Genomic DNA, 22,517 nt, shown 5'->3' on the forward strand with positions numbered 1-22,517 from the left:
GTGGAGCACTCTCAATCAGAGTTCAAAAGTATCACAAAATAGATATTTAAAATAGGACACAATGGCGTGGATTTATTTATTTATTTATTTTTTACTGCACTACAAACATCTTAGTACATTTAAAAAGAGAAAAAAAACGAAATTGATTACATGCAAAATCCAGCGTTATTCTATTAAACAAAAATCCTGTCCAGAGTTGCGGTTTGCACTCAGAGTGCTTCTTGTTGTTATATCCCATCAATCTCTAACCTGGATAAAGGAAAAATATAGTAAGTGTGATTACAACACTTACTAGAAATATAAGATTTAAAACAATTAAGTTAGCATGGTTTCAAAGCCTATGATAAAGAACAGATGAAGCTAAACATCTCTGCATCATTTTTCTTGAACCATTTATGTTCTCCTCCTGTCTCCATGGCTACAGCCAGGTGACACTCTCCAGTGTCTGTGCCATTGGCCCAGTTCTCATAGCAGACATTCTGGTCATTGACCCAGAACCACAGATCAAGAGCACAGCTGTAGCGCAGTCCCAGCCAGATGTGGGATGTGTTGGCATTCTTGGCTTTCTCTTGCACCAGTTTCTGCTGTTCAAGGTTTGTGATGGAGACCAGGTGACGATGGAGCTCTCTGCAGTAATTTACAGCCTTGTCCCAGTTTTTGCTTTCATTGATCAGGATCAACTTTTCTGCCATGAACAAACACATGTTTAGTTCAAATTAAATGAAATCAGGTTGCAAGATTTTCCACCTCAAATACAAAAAAATATGTGGAGCAAATAAAACAAAAAACAAACAACAAAACAAGTCACAGATTTCATAAAAATAAGAGCTGGGCAGTTTGACATATTTTTTAATTTCCTGCTTTAAGTTTTTCCAGTTTAGAATGTTTACTTTTTCTGATTTACTTTATTAAAGTCTTATTATTTAAATATAAATGAGCCTTTAAAAAAAAAAAAAAAAATTCTTTTATCAGGAGGATTTAGACAGTAGAATTATGTCTCATTATAGCTGTAAATCTAGAATGTATTAGAAACAGTAGCGATACCCACACACACATTATGACTCCTGTGACTCAGGTTCCTAATGAAAGGAGGCTGCATTATGTGTCTGGGGTGTAGCTATATCTCCATAATAGGTATTTATTATTTTTTATTTAGCTTGATGATGAAACGTATACCAGCCTCTTTGTGTACACTTTTTTAAACGAGAAAATAAATATTCGTTTAGCTTGAACATTTATTCCTTTAGCAAGAAAACTGACAGAAACCAGATGTGAAAAATGAATCTTTGTAAATCTCACCATCATAGCAGAAGAAAGATTTTCTGGTGTTACAATCATCAGCTTTCCATTTTCCTTCTTTCTTTAATTCAGTCATCGCACATTTCCTGGTGCCGCTGTCAGTTTTAGACCACTCTTCAGGTAACTCATCAACATCTCTCCAGTGTCTGTAAGAATAATTACTCCCATCTGACCACCTCCAGGTGTCTCTGAACAGGCCGATCCATGATTGTGTTTTATAAGAACTCTTAAATGTACTGACTGTTTCGTTTAACTGCTATGCTCCACTGGCCAGGTCTGTGTGGTGCTCTCTGCAGTAGCTCTGAGCCTCACGCCACTGTTTTTTATTGTCAATGAAATGTAGTGACAGAGAAAGCACTGTGGGAGGACGGATATATAAATGAGCAGGATAGCACACAGGGGCTAAAACACCAGCAGCCAATTATCACATCTTCTCATTTTCATTAGAGATGAGCTGTAGATATGTTTAAATATAAACACTTTGTTTAATTAATACAATTATTGTCACATATTCTCACCATTATAGCAGATAAAGGGGTGAACATGAGAACAACCAAAATCCATCAGCCCATCAGAGCTGTCAATCAGTGCACAGTTCTCAAGATGTCCGCCTCCATCATTAGGTTCATTTCCACTCCATTTCATGTCTTTATCATTGAACTCCACTCCTGGCAGAGACCAGTGCCACCTCCTGTTTTCTTTTCCTGAGATGCTGTACAGCCCAATCCAGGCGTTTCCTTGATTCTCTGTAGAATCTGTGTACAGTGTCTTCATATATGTCATGTTAGGCACTGTGACCAGGTCTTTATATCTTTCTCTACAGTAGCGCTGAGCTTCGTCCCAAGTTTTAGGCTCTTTAATAAAATAGTATTTATAGCCATGGCATAAAATCAAGGAACACTGACCTAAAAACAACAACAACAACAAGTTATTCAGAAATTTACTGATGGTAAAAATGTTGTTAATAAAATTATATCCGGAGGACAGAGGTCACATAGAGACTGCTCACACATGGTTGTTGACAGAAATTGTGTTTTGGATGTTGTTATCTGACAGGTTTTGTAAGCAGTTCACAGAAACCTTCATTAATCTCAAGTGATGCAGTAAATCTGTGGTTTTTAATGTTAAATCGATCGACTTACCCATCAGGATGAGCAGAAAAAGCCTCCCGTGCATATTTCCTCTGTTTGATGAAACTAAGATTTTAATTTTGTTGATTTTTAGTTAATATATTTAGATGTCTGAGTTAGATGAGTTCTAAGGAAGACCAGTGAAAGATGGACGAAAAAATCAAGCTGTAAACACGAACCACAACAAGCAGGACAATTTCAAATAATATGAATAAGAAATTAAAGGTTGGATCCAGTTTCTTTTACATAAAAAAGATTATTATTACAAACCAAGAGAATTCCTACTTTAAAAATTCTTAAAATGTTCATTCTAAAACTAAAAATGTTTTTCATTTTAAAAATGAAAAACATTTTAATATTAAGCAGAAAATGAGGAGGAAATAAATATTGTAGTAAAAATGTTCATTTCAACTACAAAGTTTTAACTTACATCTGGTTATTCTTCTGTGCTTTGCTCCGATGTGTCTGCGTGTTGCTGTAAAGAAGACTGCACTTAATAAAATATTCCACTCTGCTTCAACAAAGAGAATTCTGTGGTGCACATTTAAATATTCCTATTTTTGGTTTAACAGTGGGACTTTGTGTTTACTGGAAGCATATCCGGTTTGTTCATTTTAAACTTGTTTTTTGTTGCAGTCTCTTCCTCCTGCGTGTTCAGTCCTCCTCATTGACACAGTGAACTGTGACAGCTTGTGTCACGTCTTAAGAAACTAAATGATGGAAAAGAGGAAGAAGTGAAACATGCAGTGTTGGCTGTCCAGCAAATAAAGACAGAAAGTGTCACTTTACAGAAAGACACTTCTGTGGGAGACAAACTAAAATAGTTGTTCATACCGAATTTTTATATTTAAAAATCAGAGTTAGGGAAAAACAAAATGTTCTGTGTCATGAAACTTGCCCTTATTACCTGGCTAAATCACCATGGCAACTTATGGTGAACACACAACCTGGTTGAGAGCAGGTTGTGTGTTCAGGTTTTCAGTTTAAAATCAGTTCAGCTTTTTTTTATTTTACCATTCTCTAAGCTGTCGCTACATTTGCAAGTGACTGCAGCATTAATCTTCTATTTACAACAGTCTTGCATTTTACTATTTTATATTTCATGTTCTTAGATTTTTATCACAAATTTAACCACCATCAACACTGAAAAGAAAGAAAAAGACCTTCTAGTGTTTAACATGGACATTCATTGAAAATAACTAAAAGGAAACAATAAGATGGGAGCTCAGTCACAAAGCCCTCCTGGTTTTTTACTATATGATTGTAAATATTGGTCTATTTCTTTCTAAAAAGCATAAAAGCGAAGTTTAAACTGTCTAAGAATACAAAACTTTATGAAAAATATATTTATTAGTTTTTCATATTCTTTTACTTTGTTAAAACAAAAGCATAGTCCAACATAGTTTCAGAGCTACTGTTTATTGTTGATTTACACAAAAAGACCAAACTGGGTAACGTGAATCATTTACAGTACAAACGCACGACCTTTCAGACATTTTTCAGTGGCTTGGCTGACTCGAATGCACCATCTACTGTTCAAGAAAAAGATAGAAAAAAGAGAAACAAAAGTAGACGGAAACAGAATAATAAACTCTTTATGTTAGACACCAAACTAATAATTACATATATGTGGTTTTGAGACACATTAGCTATTATAAGCATATAAATGCTGTGGTGTAATTTGCTGTAAACACCCAGAAAGCTGTAACCTGACCGTTTTTCAACAAATAAACATTTTTAAGTTTGAAAAAACAAAAAAAAAGGATTCATATTCTGTAGTAGGTAGTAGTAAACAATATGCAAAAAACAAAACAAAAAAAATCGTTAAGAATAAACACAAAGAGAAATTATCACTGTTATATGTCATCTGCTTCTAGTTTTCACATTTTTATTTTTTGACTTCATAATTACGAGGATATCAACTCTATAAGCAGTCATTTAGACTGGTTTCAAAGCCTATCGCAGTGAACAGATGAAGTTAAACATCTCTGAATCATTTTTCTTGAACCATTTATGCTCTCCTCCTGTCTCCATGGCTACAGACATGCCGCACCGTCCAGCGTGATCCTCATTGGCCCAGTTCTCATAACAGACAACCCAGTCACTGACCCACAGCCACAGTTGAAAAACACAGCTGAAGCGCAGTCCCAGCCAGACATATGGTGTGGTGGCGTTCTTCACTTTCTCCTTCACTAATTCTTCCACTTCTGGATTTGTGACAGAGACCAGATCATGATGGTGCTGCTGGCAGTAAGTTAAGGCCTCAAAACCAATTTTTTGTTTTCTTTGATCAGAATGAAGTTTTCTGGCATGAATAAACACAGGATGGTCGGTTAAAAGGAAACAAATCAGGACAAAAACAAAAGCACAAGAATTTAAGCATTTTCTGTTTCAAATCTTTACTCCTCTTGATTTACCTGTGGTAAAATCATTAATGTCATATGACTTGTTACCCAGAGTATACCTCGACCACCCCAAGTTATCGAGAAGATTTCTTTCTTTCTTAAGAATTATTTACATGTAAGTTGCATTACAGGCCCTCACTGACAGAAAATAATGTGACTAATGTGTCTTAAGTTCCTTACAAAAGAAGTCTGCATTAAGCGTCTGGGGTATACCTTCATCTCCATAAAAGCTTGCATTATTTCGCTTTGATGATGACTTCTTTTTTAATAAGAATAAGAAAGATTAGTTTAGTTTGAATATGGATTCCTTGAGTAAGAAACATGACAGATACCAGATGTGAAAGATGCATTTTTGCAAATCTCACCATCATCATAGCAGAAGAGTAATAATAAGAGTTGGACATATTTTTTACTTTCCTGGTGTAAGTTTTTCCAATTTAGAATTTTAACTTTTCCTAATTTGCTTTATTAAAGTCCTATTACCTAAAATATTTCATGTATGAGTGAGCCTTTAAAAATAGGGGGAAAAAAACTGGAGAATTCAGAAACCAGTATTATTATAAACTAATATGACCTCTGGTTCTTATAAGGTTCCTATAGGGAGGCTGCATTATGTGTCTGGGGTGTAGCTCTATCTTCATAACAGCTTGCATTATTAAGCTTGATGATGAAACATATACCAGCCCTTCATGTACACTTTTTCAGTGAGAGAAGAAAGATTAGTTTAGCTTTAACATTTATTCCTCAGTAAGAAAACTGACAGAAACCAGATGTGAAAAATGAATCTTTGTAAATCTCACCATCACCGTAGCAGAAGAAAGATTTTCTGGTGTTACAATCATCAGCTTTCCATTTTCCTTCTTTGTTTAATTCAGTCATTGCACATTTCCTGGTGCCGCTGTCAGTTTCAAACAGCTCTTCAGGTAACTCACCAACATCTCTCCAGTGTCTGTAAGAATAATTACTCCCATCTGACCACCTCCAGGTGTCTCTGAACAGGCCGATCCATGATCGTGTTTTATAAGAACTGTTAAATTTACTGACTGCTTCCTTTAACTGTTCTGCTCCACTGGCCAGGTCTGTGTGGTGCTCTCTGCAGTAGCTCTGAGCCTCACGCCACTTTTTTTTATTGTCAATGAAATGTAGTGATTTGTTTTGTTCTGTGGAATAAAGAAAAAGACAAGACTCATAAGAAATGTACATTTATATCTTTAAATGTATCTTTAAATTGATTTTCTAAAGACACAACTTAACCCTTTATTGACCATGGGCCCATTTTACAGGTAAATTTGAAGGGCCGGTCAATAAAGGGTTAAAATAGCTCAAACCCTTTAAAACTAAACTATCAACATTATGGGAATAACCACAGCTGTGACATTATGCTCAGGATGACTTTGCTCTGTGTGGCAGAGAAACAGTTTTCTGATCAAAGGTCTGGTATGAAATTTTGTGTAATGACATTTGGCACCATGAGATGGTTCAGCAAAGCAAAGAACAGTGTCCTGGTATAACATGAGAGGCAGAGAAAGCACCGTGGGAGGACGGGTATATAAATGAACAGGATAGCACACAGGGGCTAAAACACCAGCAGCCAATTATCACATCTTCTCATTTTCATTAGAGATGAGCTGTAGATATGTTTAAATATAAACACTTTGTTTAATTAATACAATTATTGTCACATATTCTCACCATTGTAGCAGATAAAGGAGTGAACATGAGAACAACCAAAATCAATCAATCCATCAGAGCTGTCAATCAGTGCACAGTTCTCAAGATGATTTCCGCCTCCATCATTAGGTTCATCTCGACTCCATTTCATGTCTTTATCATTGAACTCCACTCCTGGCAGAGACCAGTGCCACCTCCTGTTTTCTTTTCCTGAGATGCTGTACAGCCCAATCCAGGCGTTTCCTTGATTCTCTGTAGAATCTGTGTACAGTGTCTTCATATATTTCATGTTAGGCACTGTGGCCAGGTTTTTATATCCTTCTCTACAGTAGCGCTGAGCTTCGTCCCAAGTTTTAGGCTCTTTAATAAAATAGTACTCATAGCGCTGGCATAAAATCAAGGAACACTGACCTAAAAACAGAACAAAAAAACACAGGTCATTCAGAAATCTACTGATGGCAAGTTTTGTGAGCAGTTCACAGAAACCCTGCACTAATCCGAAGTGATGCAAATCTGCAGTTTTTACTGTTAAAATGATCGACTTACCCATCAGAATGAGCAGAAAAAGCCTCCGGTGCATATTTCCTCTGTTTGATGACACTAAGATTTAAAAGACAGATAAACAACCAGTCAATGTCTGTCCCGTTTGTAGCAACCGAAAATAAAATAAATACATAATTATAATAAAGGTCAATCAAATGGACCAATATGGCAAGGCCATGATGATCCACTTGGTAAAATAAATCTTTCTTGGCCTTAAGACAACAATTCTGATGGCTAAAGATCCAAACGGGACACAAAAACAACAACAACAAAAAAACCCCATCAAAGTTAATATAACTGCACCACTTTCACAGATAATAGGGTAATATAGGTAAGGTAATATATGAGTAAGAAAACATGCAGTTTATTTTGCACTGTAAAAAAATACATTACACATGAGGGGAATAGCTACTCTAAAAATGTTTTTGAGTCTTTTAAAAATCAGCAGAAAGAAAGAATAAATACTGTAAGTTTAATGTGAAGCCAGTGCTGAGCTAAAAATGTAAATTGAGACTGAAGTTTGAACTTACATCTGATTATTCTTCTTTCCTTGCTTCAGTCTGATGCCTCTGCATGTTGTGTTAAAGAAACCTGCACTCAATAAAATGTCTCTGCTTCAGCAAAGATCATTCTATGGTACTCATTTAAATATTCCAACAAGATGGTCATAACAGAGGTAATATAATACTAATATTTACATAATGTCAAACAAACAGATAAAATAATTTACTTTAACAACATGCTTCCTTCTCTCAGGGGTATTTATATATAATAAAACTTATAATAAAACTAAACTAACTGCATGTCTTTACTGTTTGGGATGCATTTTGAAGGTTCTTTGGAAGGTTCATAAACAAAATTAGACTACTGAAACAGAACTTAATGAGCTACACAAATCAATAGGAGCTATGATGTAAGGTATGCACGTATGCTGAGATGTATGCAAGTGTTGTAAATGCAACAAACAACAAAGAGTAAAGAAAAAGCAGTGCAGGAAGATTTATAGTCTGGGAACCAAAGGCCCAGTTGGCACTGATGAACCCTGCTGCACCCACCAGATCTGAAACACTTTAGAGAAGGTTTAAAACAATGAGCAGGGTTCATCACACCTCTCCCAAAAAAGAAAGGTCCCACAGGAACCCCCACAAAATCCAATTCAGCAGCACATTTTAAGTTTACTCATCCCCCGATTGATAGTGCGCACGTTTGAGATGTCTAATAGCCAGAAATTCTTAATTGGCTGAATCTTACTGAATGTGTGTGTATATGTGCAAATGTGCATGAACACAGTTTAGCAAACTGGCAAAAGTCCTCTTCAGCTACTACAACGAGTCTGCTATGATACAGCATTAGATCCTCTGAAGAGAGCTGTGTTTAGCCTCATAATAGTGTTTAGCTATGTCATACTCCTTGTTTGTTTAAGTGCTCTCTATGTGTGTACAAGCTTGACCACCGGTATATTTAAGCACACAGATAACTGATGTTGCGTTGCAGTTTGTGAACTGTTTAACAGACGACGTCTTTCCACTGTGTGGATGATTAAAAAACATCTGAAGCATCATTCAGTTTATTTGGCTGAACAATATTGACAAGATGATCCCTAACTGTCTGAGCTCCTTAAAATAATAAGACGGGAAGTTGCTCCGGTATCAGCACTCAGCAATGCTTCAGCCTCTAGAGTGTGCCAGTGTCTGCAATTCATATTGTTAAGCTGCTGATAACAGCAGTTAAATTCAGAGATGAAGGTTAGTCTTTCTGTTTTTCCAGTTGGAGTTCAGATCTGGATGATATTAAAGCTTGTAGGCTCTCCCAGTTATGGAAGGATGATACTTTCTTTCATTAAATCTTGATCTCACTACTTTCGCTCTGTTTTATATCCAAGTGTGATAAACAAGAATTGTTTTAAGCTGTGAATCATGCAAAGCTACTTTAGAGAGTCCAAGAATAAGAACATATGAAACAGGAAATGAACAGAAGAGGTCCAATTTAAATAAAAAAAATCTCTCTAAAACCAGTGTATCAGTAACTTATGACGAGAGGAAGCGTAGCAGTATTGCTACAGCCGATAAATGCTCAGTTAAACTGAGGAGTTCTTTGTCTGCCAGCATTAAATCCGAACTTTGATCAGACAATATCTTCTACATCAGTCACAGAACTTCTTAGAATGGCTAAAAAGGGCTGACATCACTTGGGCAGCTAAGACAGTCAGCTAACCGTGATACACATGCCCAGGATTGATCGACCCATGGTGGGCCTGCCTCAACAGGGGGCATCAAAAGGGTAAAACATAACATTAGAAGTTTTGCTGGTTGACTGACACAGCTGTCTCAGGGCCTCCTGGGGACTGTGCAGTTAACCTCACATTAGTGAAACTAAAAGGAGGAATGACAGAATAGGAAAAAAAAGTTCCGCTCTTCTGCCCTCTGCTCTTCTTCCCTTTTCTGGGAGGCAGTGGGGAGGTAGAGCGAACAGTCCGATCCGGTGGGGAGGTGTGAGAAGCCAGATCGGGCGCCCCCCTTCCGGCTCTCCTCTCTCCTATCTTATCTTACTTACTTGTCTTACATCTCTCTATCACCTTTTCTGTCCCTTTGAAGAAATGAGGCTCCATAAATTTTAAAAAGGTAAATATTTCTAAGTTGCATTGAATAGATAGAATAAACTGTAGAAAACTAAACAGTAGAAAGAAGAAGAAAAATAAAAATTTAACATAATCCAGTGACAACCCTGGCAGGACCTTCTTGGATGAGGGTGTCTAGTGATGATGGCCGAAACACCCGATGAATCAAAGGTCCACTACTGACGATGTGTCCCAAATTGTAAAATTATAATAAAGATCAGATCTCTAAACCTAATCAAGGAAAAATGGCAGATTAGCTTAGGTCAAAGAACGAAAGTTGAGGCACACAACAATGTGTGCAGCTGGTAAAGTTTCTGGGCTGCTTTTCCTCATAACTGTAACATCTGGTCCTTTTACTGAATAAATATATTTACACTCACTCAGTATTTCTGATTGCTCACCACAGTATCCAGACCGTTGATCCACAGATTCCTGCACAACAATAAAGAGCAGGTAAGTTTTGTGCCAGGTAATAAAAGGAGCCGTGATTTCACTCACTGCAGTAATGCAGCAACTCAGCACTGACTGAAGCTCAGCCGCTCAATTAAGTAGTGGCTCTTAACAAGGTGATCACAGACATTTGTGTGATTAAAAGCTCTCATAAGTGAAGTTTATTCACTGGGGAGGAACGTTAAAAGCACAAATAATGTTGAAAGTTTTCCATGGTTTTATTAAAATTTTGTTTATATCTGTGTAAATGATTGTATGAATATTTTCATAAATCCTTCAGGGATGCCAGCCCGAGCTTAAAACCACTCTGTGTCAGTAATTATTACAAAGAGTAAGGCCAGACTTACTGAACAGAATAGATATTTTCACAGTTTTGAACCGTTTCCCCTCCAAATGAATGAACTTGAGTCAGTTCTCGGGAACTGATTTTGAAATCAAATCAAACACTTTTATGAAAATGATAAAAACTTTAATTGTGTTTATGTATTTGTGACAGTAACGTGTCATTTCACACTAAAAAGTGATGGGCCTGAGTTTCCCGTCACTTGCAGCTAGGATACAAAAGTCTTTCTGAACCAGGAGTCAGTGTTGTGCGTGACACAACCTGGCAGTGTCCGTGTGCACACACTGGGTCTGTTTCTTATGAGAGTTTGGCACTATAACTTAATATTTTTGCAATAAGGGTTTTAAGCCCACAGCCTGTTTGCACAAGACTGTGAACAGATTGTGTGGGCAAGAGCAAACATAGAGAGGGGGTATTAACATCGGAATAACTGTCAAGAATACGTCTTAACTTGCTGATTGTTTAGGAATCCTGTTCTTGCTCAATATCACTACTTGAAGAGTCTCTGTTATCGTTTCCACTTGAGAAAGTTGTAATCTTCACAACTTTCTGCTCAATTATTCATTAAACTGCTCAAGGATGCAAAGAATAATCTGTGTAACCGATAACACTTAAGTGTTTTCACAGCTGTGGAAATAAACACAAGGCTTCCAGCTTAATGGTGTTTGATGACATTTTAGAGAATGGATGTGTTCATATCAGCTGAAAGAGAAACACATCTGTCAGGTAACCACAAGAAGTATGTGTGTATATTCATGGAACATCTACGTAGTGTCAAGCCAGTATTTTGGATTTTTTGTGAGCAAAAACGTCGTAAGAATAGCTCTACTGTGCTATCTCAAAATCCTGTGACTGCACAACCTGGAGCCACTGGAAAGTAATTGTAACCAAAAAGTATATTAAAATATATGCACCTCGTGTACTTACGTATTTCTCTTTCTCTTACTTTCTGTTACAATAAAGAGTTTTAGCAAATTTCTGTTGTCCAAACAAACATTTTTATTGAAAACAATAACAATGCGATGTAATGTAATTATGATTCAACTATTTGAAAATTGTACTGAACTGCTGAATTATGTTTGGGTACAAAGTTAATATTATGACTGTTATTCATCTACCTCGCTATAAATCTAATGGCTACTAATTTGTGCATGTAAGTATCTCTCAATCAGACACAATAAACAAATAAATCAGAGTAACATCTTTTTTTTTGTCTCCAATGATAAAGAACTTTAAATGAAAGTAAATATTAAGCTCCAATTATTGGCAAGCTCGATGTTAGAATAGCATCACTGTCACTGATGGTGAGAAGAAGCCTGTGTTGTGTGTTATTTGAGCTTTCTGTGGTGTTTGTGACTGGTGTTTAGTTACACCAGTGTTCCCATCATATTATGTTCAGTATTTATCTCTTATTGTTTGGGTAATTTCCTGTTTTGTTAGCTGGTTTTCTGTTGTGTTCTAGTTCCACCTTGTCATTGTCTTAATTGTCTACACCTGTCCTGTTCTTCCAGCTGTATCCACTTCCCCGATTATCTTTCAGACTAGAGATTCTAAATAAGACAAAAGCAAAGACTATTAATAATAAACAACACAAAACGCTGGGTCACCGATGCAGGACCATGACAGAAATATGGAAACTGTAAACAAAAAAGAACAAACATTATAGAATAAAATAATACAGCTAAGAATAAACAAAGAAGATTAGACAAATAAATGCTTCAACTGTCATGGTCCCTGTGCCTCCCCGGCCAGCCCAGTGTGGCCACAAGTGTTGTTGCTCTCTCTCCTACCTGTCTGCCTGGGCGGAGCTCTGACTGGGCTCCTGCCCTTGGCCACGCACCTGCTGCTGATCAAGCGATTGCAGTTCTCTGGCTCTTAAGGCTGGGGCTCTGAGCCATTCGTCGCTGGAATATTGAGTTTGACTCCACGTTAGTGTCATTAGTACCAAGTCCAGTGAGTACATGCCCGCGGTAGTCGAGTGTCCTGACAAGTTGCTTCTTTGTTATTTTTCTCCAGGAAGGAGCAGGGAAGACCAGAGCAGCGAGCACGGGGTGTGGGGACACACTGGAGCGAAGACCACGGAGCACGAACTTGTGGGTGAAGACACGACACGGAAGTCACGGGGAAAACATGGGATTATTGTTGTGAACTATTTACACCATTGTAAATAAACGCACTGCCTTCATCACAAAGTCCTGCATCTTGGGTCCTCATTCCCCTAATCCCCACGGTCTGCCCCACAGACCGTGACATCAACAACCTCTGACTTATTGCGATGCTCTTACTTTGTGGAAAGTATATGGAAAAAAAATCAAATTTTAAACAATGAAAGAAAGAAAAACTACTTTAAACTTCAACCTATATATTATAAATTTTGAAAAGCAACACAAAGTTTTAATGTATATTTGATTATTTGTGTTTCCTTGCTTCTCTCTGATGTCTCTGATGTGTTAATGAAGGCTGCATTCAATAAAGTTTCTCATCCTGCTCCAACAAAGAAGACTCTGTTAAATGGATTTGAATATGCAAACAAGAAGTCTAAGCTGGCCAAACACCAGGAAATATAATAACAATATTTACATAATATAATGGAAAACAGGACAGACAAGAGGCCAAACCTGCTGTTTGACATGCTGAAAGACACAACTAAAAACATCCTTTCTGTTAGAGCAATGGTAAAAAACTAAGTTAAATGAATGTTTTTAATACTTGAGATTTGTTTTTCTTTGTAGTTGTGGTTGTGGTCATTCTGACAACTGACCAACAAGTTAAACAACAAGAAAGTATTTGTGTAGAAGATAAACTAAATTCATGCTGATATCTACGTTTATACTCATAAATCTAAAACACTGTGTTCTAGATGTGTTCATATCTATTTTAACTACAACTTCTTAATGATGCTGACATAGTTTGAATACTTGTAGTAGCAGAACGTAGCATGTAACTAAAGACGTATGGAAAGTTTACAATCCAACACGCTGGACAGAGTTTATTTGTGTCATCAATAATAATTTAAAATTATTGTAAAACATTTCTTTCCAGGAATTATTTTGAGAATACACAGAAAAATAAAAATGTGTGGATGGGCGGTCAACGGTCAAATTATGGCTGACAGCTGTTGCTGGAAATTTTTAAGAGGTAAATATTTTTAACCCAATAATATCATAGTGGTCACTTTTTTCCACTCAGAAGAGGCACCATTTACACAAATGTTCAGTCAGTCCATAGAAAAACATGTCAGTGTGGTTTAACTCTGATGAGCGCACAGAGACACTCATGATGTGTCTCTGTGCGCTTTGCTAATGAAGTCTGCACTCAGTAAAATATTCCATTCTGCTCCAGTAAAGAGGATTTTATTGTGTGCATTTGGATATCATCATACAAACAGTGCTACAATAACAATATTTACATCATATCATTAAATGGAGGGCAAACACAATGGTGAACTTTGGATCAACCACCCCCCCAAAACCAGTAATTTCTGACGGGACTACATATAATGAAACTAAAATAGGCGAATGGGGGTTATTTTTTACTTTTTGAGATGTATTTTGAAAAAAAAAAAAAAGATTAAAACTTCAGATTTTTAAGAAACATAAACAATTTCTTATTCCTTCAGAATAAACAATGATCTTTGCTAATTTATTTTCAAATGATACCTAACGTTCATCCGACAGCTTTCATTACTAGTAAAAATGTTCTTTTTTTTTTTTTGACTCTCTGATGTGTTAATATTAAAGTGGTGCAAACACATTAGACACTTTTCTGCACATTTATTTTATGCTGGCTTTAAAATCCGAGTGAGGAATTTGGCAACAGTGAATGTATCCAATGCATTAACTTATTTTTATTTAAAAAAAAATTCTCACATTTCACACAGTTGACAGTTTCAATAAAGTAGCATAATTCAGCAAATATTGAGAGTTTACAGTCCAGTGTATTGTTGTAGTTTATGTGGAGCTCAGAGTTCAAAAGTATCACAAAATAGATATTTAAAATAGGACACAATGGCGTAAATTTATTATTAGTTATTTTTTACTGCACTACAAATATCTTAGTACATGTAAAAAGAGAAAAAAACGAAAATGATTACATGCAAAATCCAGCGTTATTCTATTAAACAAAAATCCTATCCAGAGTGGAGGTTTGCACTAGAGTGCTTCTTGTTGTTATATCCCATCAATCTCTAACCTGGATAAAGGAAAAATATAGTAAGTGTGATTACAACACTTACTAGAAATATACGATTTAAAACAATTAAGTTAGCATGGTTTCAAAGCCTATGATAAAGAACAGATGAAGCTAAACATCTCTGCATCATTTTTCTTGAACCATTTATGTTCTCCTCTTGTCTCCATGGCTACAGCCAGGTTACAGTCTCCAGTGTCTGTGTCATTGGCCCAGTTCTCATAGCAGACAAGCTGGTCATTGACCCAGAACTACAGATCAAGAGCACAGCTGTAACGCAGTCCCAGCCAGATGTGGGATGTGTTGGCATTCTTGGCTTTCTGTTGCACCAGTTTCTGCTGTTCAAGGTTTGTGATGGAGACCAGGTCACGATGGAGCTCTCTGCAGTAATTTACAGCCTCGTCCCAGTTTTTGCTTTCATTGATCAGGATCAACTTTTCTGCCATGAACAAACACATGTTTAGTTCAAATTAAATGAAATCAGGTTGCAAGATTTTCCACCTCAAATACAAAAAAAATATGTGGAGCAAATAAAAGAAAAAACAAACAACAAAACAAGTCACAAATTTCATAAAAATAAGAGCTGGACAGTTTGACATATTCTCACCATCATCATAGCAGAAGAAAGGTTTACTGGTGTTATAAGTAATAATAAGAGTTGGACATATTTACTTTCCTGCTTTAAGTTTTTCCAATTTAGAATGTTTACTTTTCCTGATTTACTTTATTAAAGTCTTATTATTTAAATTTAAATGAGCCTTTTTAAAAAAAAAAAAATTAATTAATTTTCTTTTATCAGGAGGATTTAGACACTAGAATTATGTCTCATTATAGCTGTAAATCTAGAACCTATTAGAAACAGTAGCGATACCCACACTCAGAAACTATTATGACTCCTGTGACTCAGGTTCCTAATGAAAGGAGGCTGCATTATGTGTCTGGGGTGTAGCTCTATCTCCATAACAGCTTGCATTATTTGGCTTGATGATGAAACATATACCAGCCTCTTCGTGTACAGCTTTTCCATGAGACTAAGAAAGATTAGTTTAGCTTTAACATTTATTCCTCAGTAAGAAAACTGACAGAAACCAGATGTGAAAGATGAATCTTTGTAAATCTCACCATCACCGTAGCAGAAGAAAGATTTTCTGTTGTTACAATCATCAGCTTTCCATTTTCCTTCTTTGTTTAATTCAGTCATCGCACATTTCCTGGTGCCGCGGTCAGTTTCAGACATCTCTCCAGTGTCTGTAAGAATAATTACTCCCATCTGACCACCTCCAGGTGTCTCTGAATAGGCCGATCCATGATCGTGGTTTACCGACTGCTTTGTTTAACTGTTCTGCTCCACTGGCCAGGTCTGTGTGGTGCTCTCTGCAGTAGCTCTGAGCCTCACGCCACTTTTTTTTATTGTCAATGAAATGTGGTGATTTGTTTTGTTCTGTGGAATAAAGAAAAAGACAAGACTCATAAGAAATGTACATTTCTATCTTTAAATTGTGTTTTCTAAACACACAACTTAAAATAGCTCAAAACCTTCAAAACTAAACTACCAACATTACGGGAATAACCACAGCTGTGACATTATGCTCAGGATGACTTTGCTCTGTGTGGCAGAGAAACAGTTTTCTGATCAAAGGTCTGGTATGAAATTTTGTGTAATGACATTTGGCACCATGAGATGGTGCAGCAAAGCAAAGAACAGTGTCCTGGTGTAACATGAGAGGCAGAGAAAGCACCGTGGGAGGACGGGTATATAAATGAACAGGATAGCACACACACACACACTAAAACACCAGCAGCCAATTATCACATCTTCTCATTTTCATTAGAGATGAGCTGTAGATATGTTTAAATATAAACACTTTGTTTAATTAATACAATTAATGTCACATATTCTCACCATTGTAGCAGATAAAGGAGTGAACATGAGAACAACCAAAATCCCTCAACCCATCAGATCTGTCAATCACTGCACAGTTCTCAAGATGTCTGCCTTTATCATTAGGTTCATCTCCACTCCATTTCATCTCCTCAGCATTGAACTCCACTCCTGGCAGAGACCAGTGCCACCTCCTGTTTTCTTTTCCTGAGATGCTGTACAGCCCAATCCAGGCGTTTCCTTGATTCTCTGTAGAATCTGTGTACAGTGTCTTCATATATTTCCTGTTAGGCACTGTGGCCAGGTCTTTATATCCTTCTCTACAGTAGCGCTGAGCTTCGTCCCAAGTTTTAGGCTCTTTAATAAAATAGTACTCATAGCGCTGGCATAAAATCAAGGAACACTGACCTAAAAACAACAACAACAAGTTATTCAGAAATCGACTCATGGCAAAAATGTTGTTAATAAAATTATATCCGAAGGGCAGAGGTCACATAGAGATTGCTCACACATGGTTGTTTTGGATGTTGTTATCTGACAGGTTTTGTAAGCAGTTCACAGAAACTGTTGCGGCTCCTCCAACCTATGGCCGCGGCAGGCTAAACATGAGGACACAGATGACGCGCAACAATGAACACAAAATACACTTCTGTACCTTTTGCTCCTTTTATTCCACATGCAACTGTCCCATATACAAATCAGTGCCTGAGATTAACTTATTAAACAAATGCACAGATATAATACATCAAAATAATTCAAGTTGCGATCAAGTTGCGATCAAGTTGCGCGTCATCTGTGTCCTCATGTTTAGCCTGCCGCGGCCATAGGTTGGAGGAGCCGCAACAAATTGTCAACAGAAAGTTCTGCCTCATGCTCACCCTACCTTTCTGCTCATCAACATCAGGTGCTGTGAACAGGTGAGTGCAACCACATTTATTATCTACCACACCCATGAGACATGCCCCACACCCGTGCACCAATACAGTGAGTCCAATTAAACCAACCCACATAATCAAAAAAGGAACAACTCATATGGCTCCTACAGAAACCTTTATTAATCTCAAGTGATGCAGTAAATCTGTGGGTTTTAATGTTAAATCGATCGACTTACCCATCAGGATGAGCAGAAAAAGCCTCCCGTGCATATTTCCTCTGTTTGATGAAACTAAGATTTTAATTTTGTTGATTTTGAGTTAATATAGTTAGATGTTTGGGTTAGATGAGTTCTAAGGAAGACCAGTGAAAGATGGACGAAAAAATCAAGCTGTAAACACGAACCACAACAAGCAGGAAAATTTCAAATAATATGAATAAGAAATTAAAGGTTGGATCCAGTTTCTTTTACATAAAAAAGATTATTATTACAAACCAAGAGAATTCCTACTTTAAAAATTCTTAAAATGTTCATTCTAAAACTAAAACTGTTTTTCATTTTAAAAATGAAAAACATTTTAATATTAAGCAGAAAATGAGGAAGAAATAAATATTGTAGTAAAAATGTTAATTTCAACTACAAAGTTTTAACTTACATCAGGTTATTCTTCTGTGCTTCGCTCCAATGCGTCTGCGTGTCGCTGTAAAGAAGACTGCACTTAATAAAATATTCCACTCTGCTTCAACAAAGAGAATTCTGTGGTGCGCATTTAAATATTTCTATTTTTGGTTTAACATTGGGACTCTGTGTTTACTGGAAGCATATCCGGTTTGTTCATTTTAAACTTGTTTTTTGTTGCAGTCTCTTCCTCCTGCGTGTTCAGTCCTCCTCATTGACACAGTGAACTGTGACAGCTCGTGTCACGTCTTAAGAAACTAAATGATGGAAAAGAGGAAGAAGTGAAACATGCACTGTTGGCTGTCCAGCAAATAAATACAGAAAGTGTCACTTTCAGGAAAGACACTTCTGTGGGAGACAAACTAAAATAGTTGTTCATACCGAATTTTTATATTTAAAAATCAGAGTTAGGGGAAAACAAAATGTTCTGTGTCATGAAACTTGCTCTTATTACCTGGCTAAATCACCATGGCAACTTATGGTGAACACACAACCTGGTTGAGAGCAGGTTGTGTGTTCAGGTTTTCAGTTTAAAATCAGTTCAGCTTTTTTTTATTTTACCATTCTCTAAGCTGTCGCTACATTTGCAAGTGACTGCAGCATTAATCTTCTATTTACAACAGTCTTGCATTTTACTATTTTATATTTCATGTTCTTAGATTTTTATCACAAATTTAACCACCATCAACATTGGAACGAAAGAAAAAGACCTTCTAGTGTTGAACATGGACATTCATTGAAAATAACTAAAAGGAAACAATAAGATGGGAGCTCAGTCACAAAGCCCTCCTGGTTTTTTACTATATGATTGTAAATATTGGTCTATTTCTTTCTGAAAATCATAAAAACGAAGTTTAAACTGCCTAAGAATACAAAACTTTATGAAAAATATATTTATTAGTTTTTCATATTCTTTTACTTTGTTAAAACAAAAGCATAGTCCAACATAGTTTCAGAGCTACTGTTTATTGTTGATTGACACAAAAAGACCAAACTGGGTAACATGAATCATTTACAGTACAAACACACGACTTTTCAGACATTTTTCAGTGGCTTGGCTGACTCGAATGCACCATCTAGTGTTCAAGAAAAAAATAGAAAAAAGAGAAATAAAAGTAGATGGAAACAGAATAATAAACTCTTTATGTTAGACACCAAACTAATAATTACATATATGTGGTTTTTGAGACACATTAGCTATTATAAGCATATAAATGCTGTGGTGTACTTTGCTGTAAACACCCAGAAAGCTGTAACCTGACCGTTTTTCAACAAATAAAACATTTTAAGTTTGAAAAAACAAAACAAAAAACGGATTCCTATCTGTAGTAGGTAGTAGTAAACAATATGCAAAAAAACAAAACAAAAAAAACCCTTAAGAATAAACACAAAGAGAAATTATCACTGTTATATGTCATCTGCTTCTAGTTCTGACATTTTTATTTTTTGCCTTCATAATTAGTTTGAGTCTGAGGGTTTGACTGAAAATGAAAATATATTCATGTTTAAGTTAAATCAGTGGTATATAATGTTTTAAAATTTGAACATTACAGTATATACAAGTCACATATCAAACCCAAAACATCCAAAACAATTTTTTTTGTCATTAACAAACTACAACATTTTATTGAGTAAAAGTTCATCATTCAGTCCTTAAGGTGACAAATATCCAGAAGGCCTCTCTTCTCTTCAATAATAAGTCGTGGTTTTGCAGTTTTTCTCAGTTGCTTTGGTGCATTTCTCACAACAGAATTAAACTTTGCACAATAGTTAGTTCAACCTCCACAACATGTAGTCGTTTTGGCACAACCTTGTGGCGGTTTCATGTTCATTTCGTCCAAAGGCAAATGCCTTTGAAGCAGTTGAGTAAGTACAAATATCCAAAGAATGGTCACTTTTGACTTGCTATTCATCACTATCTCCTTGCTTTTATCATGAATGTCCCAATTATTTATACTTGTACCGGCTGAATAGTCATTGTCCTTACAACTAATAGTCTTCATTTCATTGCTTGTGTCAGCGCACTCAAAATTGTTGAACATCTTGTCAAACAATTTGTACACCCATTTTGAAAACCCTATTTTTAAGGAGTTTCCATGAAAATCTCCATAAAAAAGAGGTCCGCTTTTGACTCCGCAGCAAGAGGAAAGAATTTGTGCAATGGTGGCTGCAAACAACGCTTTGAGACTGAGAGAAATACAAAGAACTGTCGTAGAAGATGACACCATCTTCGGAAATATTCAGTCAATATCAATTTCCACCATAGACAGAGTCCTCAGATGGAATGAAATGTGCATGAAGCAGTTGTACAAAGTACCATTTGAACGGAACAGTGATCGAGTGAAGGAGCTCCGTCACCAGTATGTACAGGTAAAACATGTTTGCATATGTACCTCTGTTTACTGTAAAAGTTTAGGCCATGTAGTGCATTTACATTTATGCATCTTACTGTAATCCTATTTACAATTCAAACTGTACAATCTGTTGTGCCAAATGCACCATTACAGACTTTTTTATTCTCATCCTTTGTATAGCGTATCCTGGAATTAGAGGCCAGGGAACCCCTGCACACGTTTGTATATCTTGACGAAGCGGGATTCAATCTCGCAAAAGGCAGACGGCGTGGACGAAATCACATTGGAGAAAGAGCCACCATTGATGTCCCAGGCCAACGAGGAGGAAATATTACAATGTGTGCAGCAATCTCAGAAAATGGCGTTCACACCCATATTCCTCGTATTGGTGCATACAATACACAATACCTGTTGGCTTTTCTGGATGCTCTTTATAGGGACCTAATCCCACAAAATGAAAGAGATGATCCTGGTGACAATCGGACAATGTATGTAGTGGTTTGGGATAATGTTAGCTTCCATCACTCTGCTGTAGTCAGGCAGTGGTTTGCAGCACACGACAGGATGCTTATGGAGTTTCTTCCTCCTTACACTCCATTCCTAAATCCAATTGAGAAGTTTTTTCTCTTCCTGGAGGTGGAAGGTATATGACAGGCATCCACATACCCAAATGACCCTGCTAGCAGCTATGGCTGCAGCTTGTGATGACATCACAGCAGAGTCCTGCAGAGGGTGGATTCGACACTCCAGAAGATACTTTCCCCGATGCATCGATAGAGCTGATATTCGCTGTGATGTTGATGCAAATATGTGGGCAGACAGACGGGAGCGTCTAGATATCAATGATTGATATGCAGCAGTGTCTGTTTTTCAGGGTTTTTTTTGTTTGTTTCATAACTACTGCAGTAAGGTTTATTGTCTAAGTGAGTTTATGTTTGCTGTAAAATGTTTGATTTACTGTATTTCCCCAGTTGCACAATGCTGTGAACAGTTTCAATTGAATATTATCAAGAGTGCATATGAAGTGTCTTGATTTTCCTTTACAATTTATGGTTTTCAACATGCCATGCATGCTGTCCAGACTTGACATGTCATTGGGAAGCACCTACAAAGAAATCCGTCACAATGAGAACATGTTCAAACCATTTGATTTTGTGACCAAAGGTGCTGGTGTTATGACTTGTAATTGTGACAGCCCTGACACTTTGATTGATATAAGTACTTGCTCTTGATGAATATATTATCTGTTTTGATTAAGGGACTTGCTTTTGAAGCATTGACTACTTATTTTGAGCAACTGACTTGCTTTTGAACAACTGACTTTTCTTTTTGATGAAGTGACTCACTTTTGCAAGTTATCCACCATGTTTTGTAGTTTGCACTAATTGTTTTGAGAAGAGCCTTAGTAGTGGTGCAAAGTTTAATTCTGTTGTGAGAAATGCACCAAAGCAACTGAGAAAAACTGTAAAAGCCTATCGCAGCGAACAGATGAAGTTAAACATCTCTGAATCATTTTTCTTGAACCATTTATGCTCTCCTCCTGTCTCCATGGCTACAGACATGCCACACCGTCCAGCGTGATCCTCATTGGCCCAGTTCTCATAACAGACAACCCAGTCACTGACCCACAGCCACAGTTAAAAAACACAGCTGAAGCGCAGTCCCAGCCAGACATACGGTGTGGTGGCGTTCTTCACTTTCTCCTTCACTAATTCTTCCTCTTCTGGATTTGTGACAGAGACCAGATCATGATGGTGCTGCTGGCAGTAAGTTAAGGCCACATCCCATTTTTTGTTTTCTTTGATCAGAATAAAGTTTACTGGCATGAATAAACACAGGATGGTCGGTTAAAATGAAACAAATCAGGACAAAAACAAAAGAAAAGAAATTTAAGCATTTTCTGTTTCAAATCTTTACTCCTCTTGATTTACCCGTGGTAAAATCATTCATGTCATATGACTTGTTACCCCGAGTATACCTCGACCACCCCAAGTTATCGAGAAGATTTCTTTCTTTCTTAAGAATTGTTTACATGTAAGTTGCATTACAGGCCCTCACTGACAGAAACTAATGTGACTAATGT

The 22,517-nt window shown here is 36.8% G+C and overlaps 1 protein-coding gene and 2 pseudogenes across 1 annotated transcript; all 3 read right to left on the bottom strand.

The window, feature by feature from the left end:
* Positions 1-338: 338 nt before the first annotated feature.
* Positions 339-2,082, bottom strand: LOC148097991 (C-type mannose receptor 2-like). Its single transcript, XM_087830414.1, has 3 exons — positions 1,818-2,082; positions 1,300-1,539; positions 339-685 (listed from the first exon to the last, which is right to left on the bottom strand). The coding sequence occupies exons 1-3, from the start codon at positions 2,080-2,082 to the stop codon at positions 339-341; spliced, it is 852 nt and encodes a 283-aa protein (XP_087686540.1).
* A 2,303-nt stretch (positions 2,083-4,385) lies between these two features.
* On the bottom strand, positions 4,386-7,085 carry LOC148097992 (macrophage mannose receptor 1-like; annotated as a pseudogene).
* Positions 7,086-14,738: 7,653 nt separating this feature from the next.
* Positions 14,739-17,673, bottom strand: LOC118455730 (macrophage mannose receptor 1-like; annotated as a pseudogene).
* Positions 17,674-22,517: the final 4,844 nt, after the last annotated feature.

This window comes from Neolamprologus brichardi, chromosome 17, assembly GCF_056152115.1.
Source record: "Neolamprologus brichardi isolate AB-2024 chromosome 17, ASM5615211v1, whole genome shotgun sequence".
Classification (NCBI taxonomy): Eukaryota; Metazoa; Chordata; class Actinopteri; order Cichliformes; family Cichlidae; genus Neolamprologus; species Neolamprologus brichardi.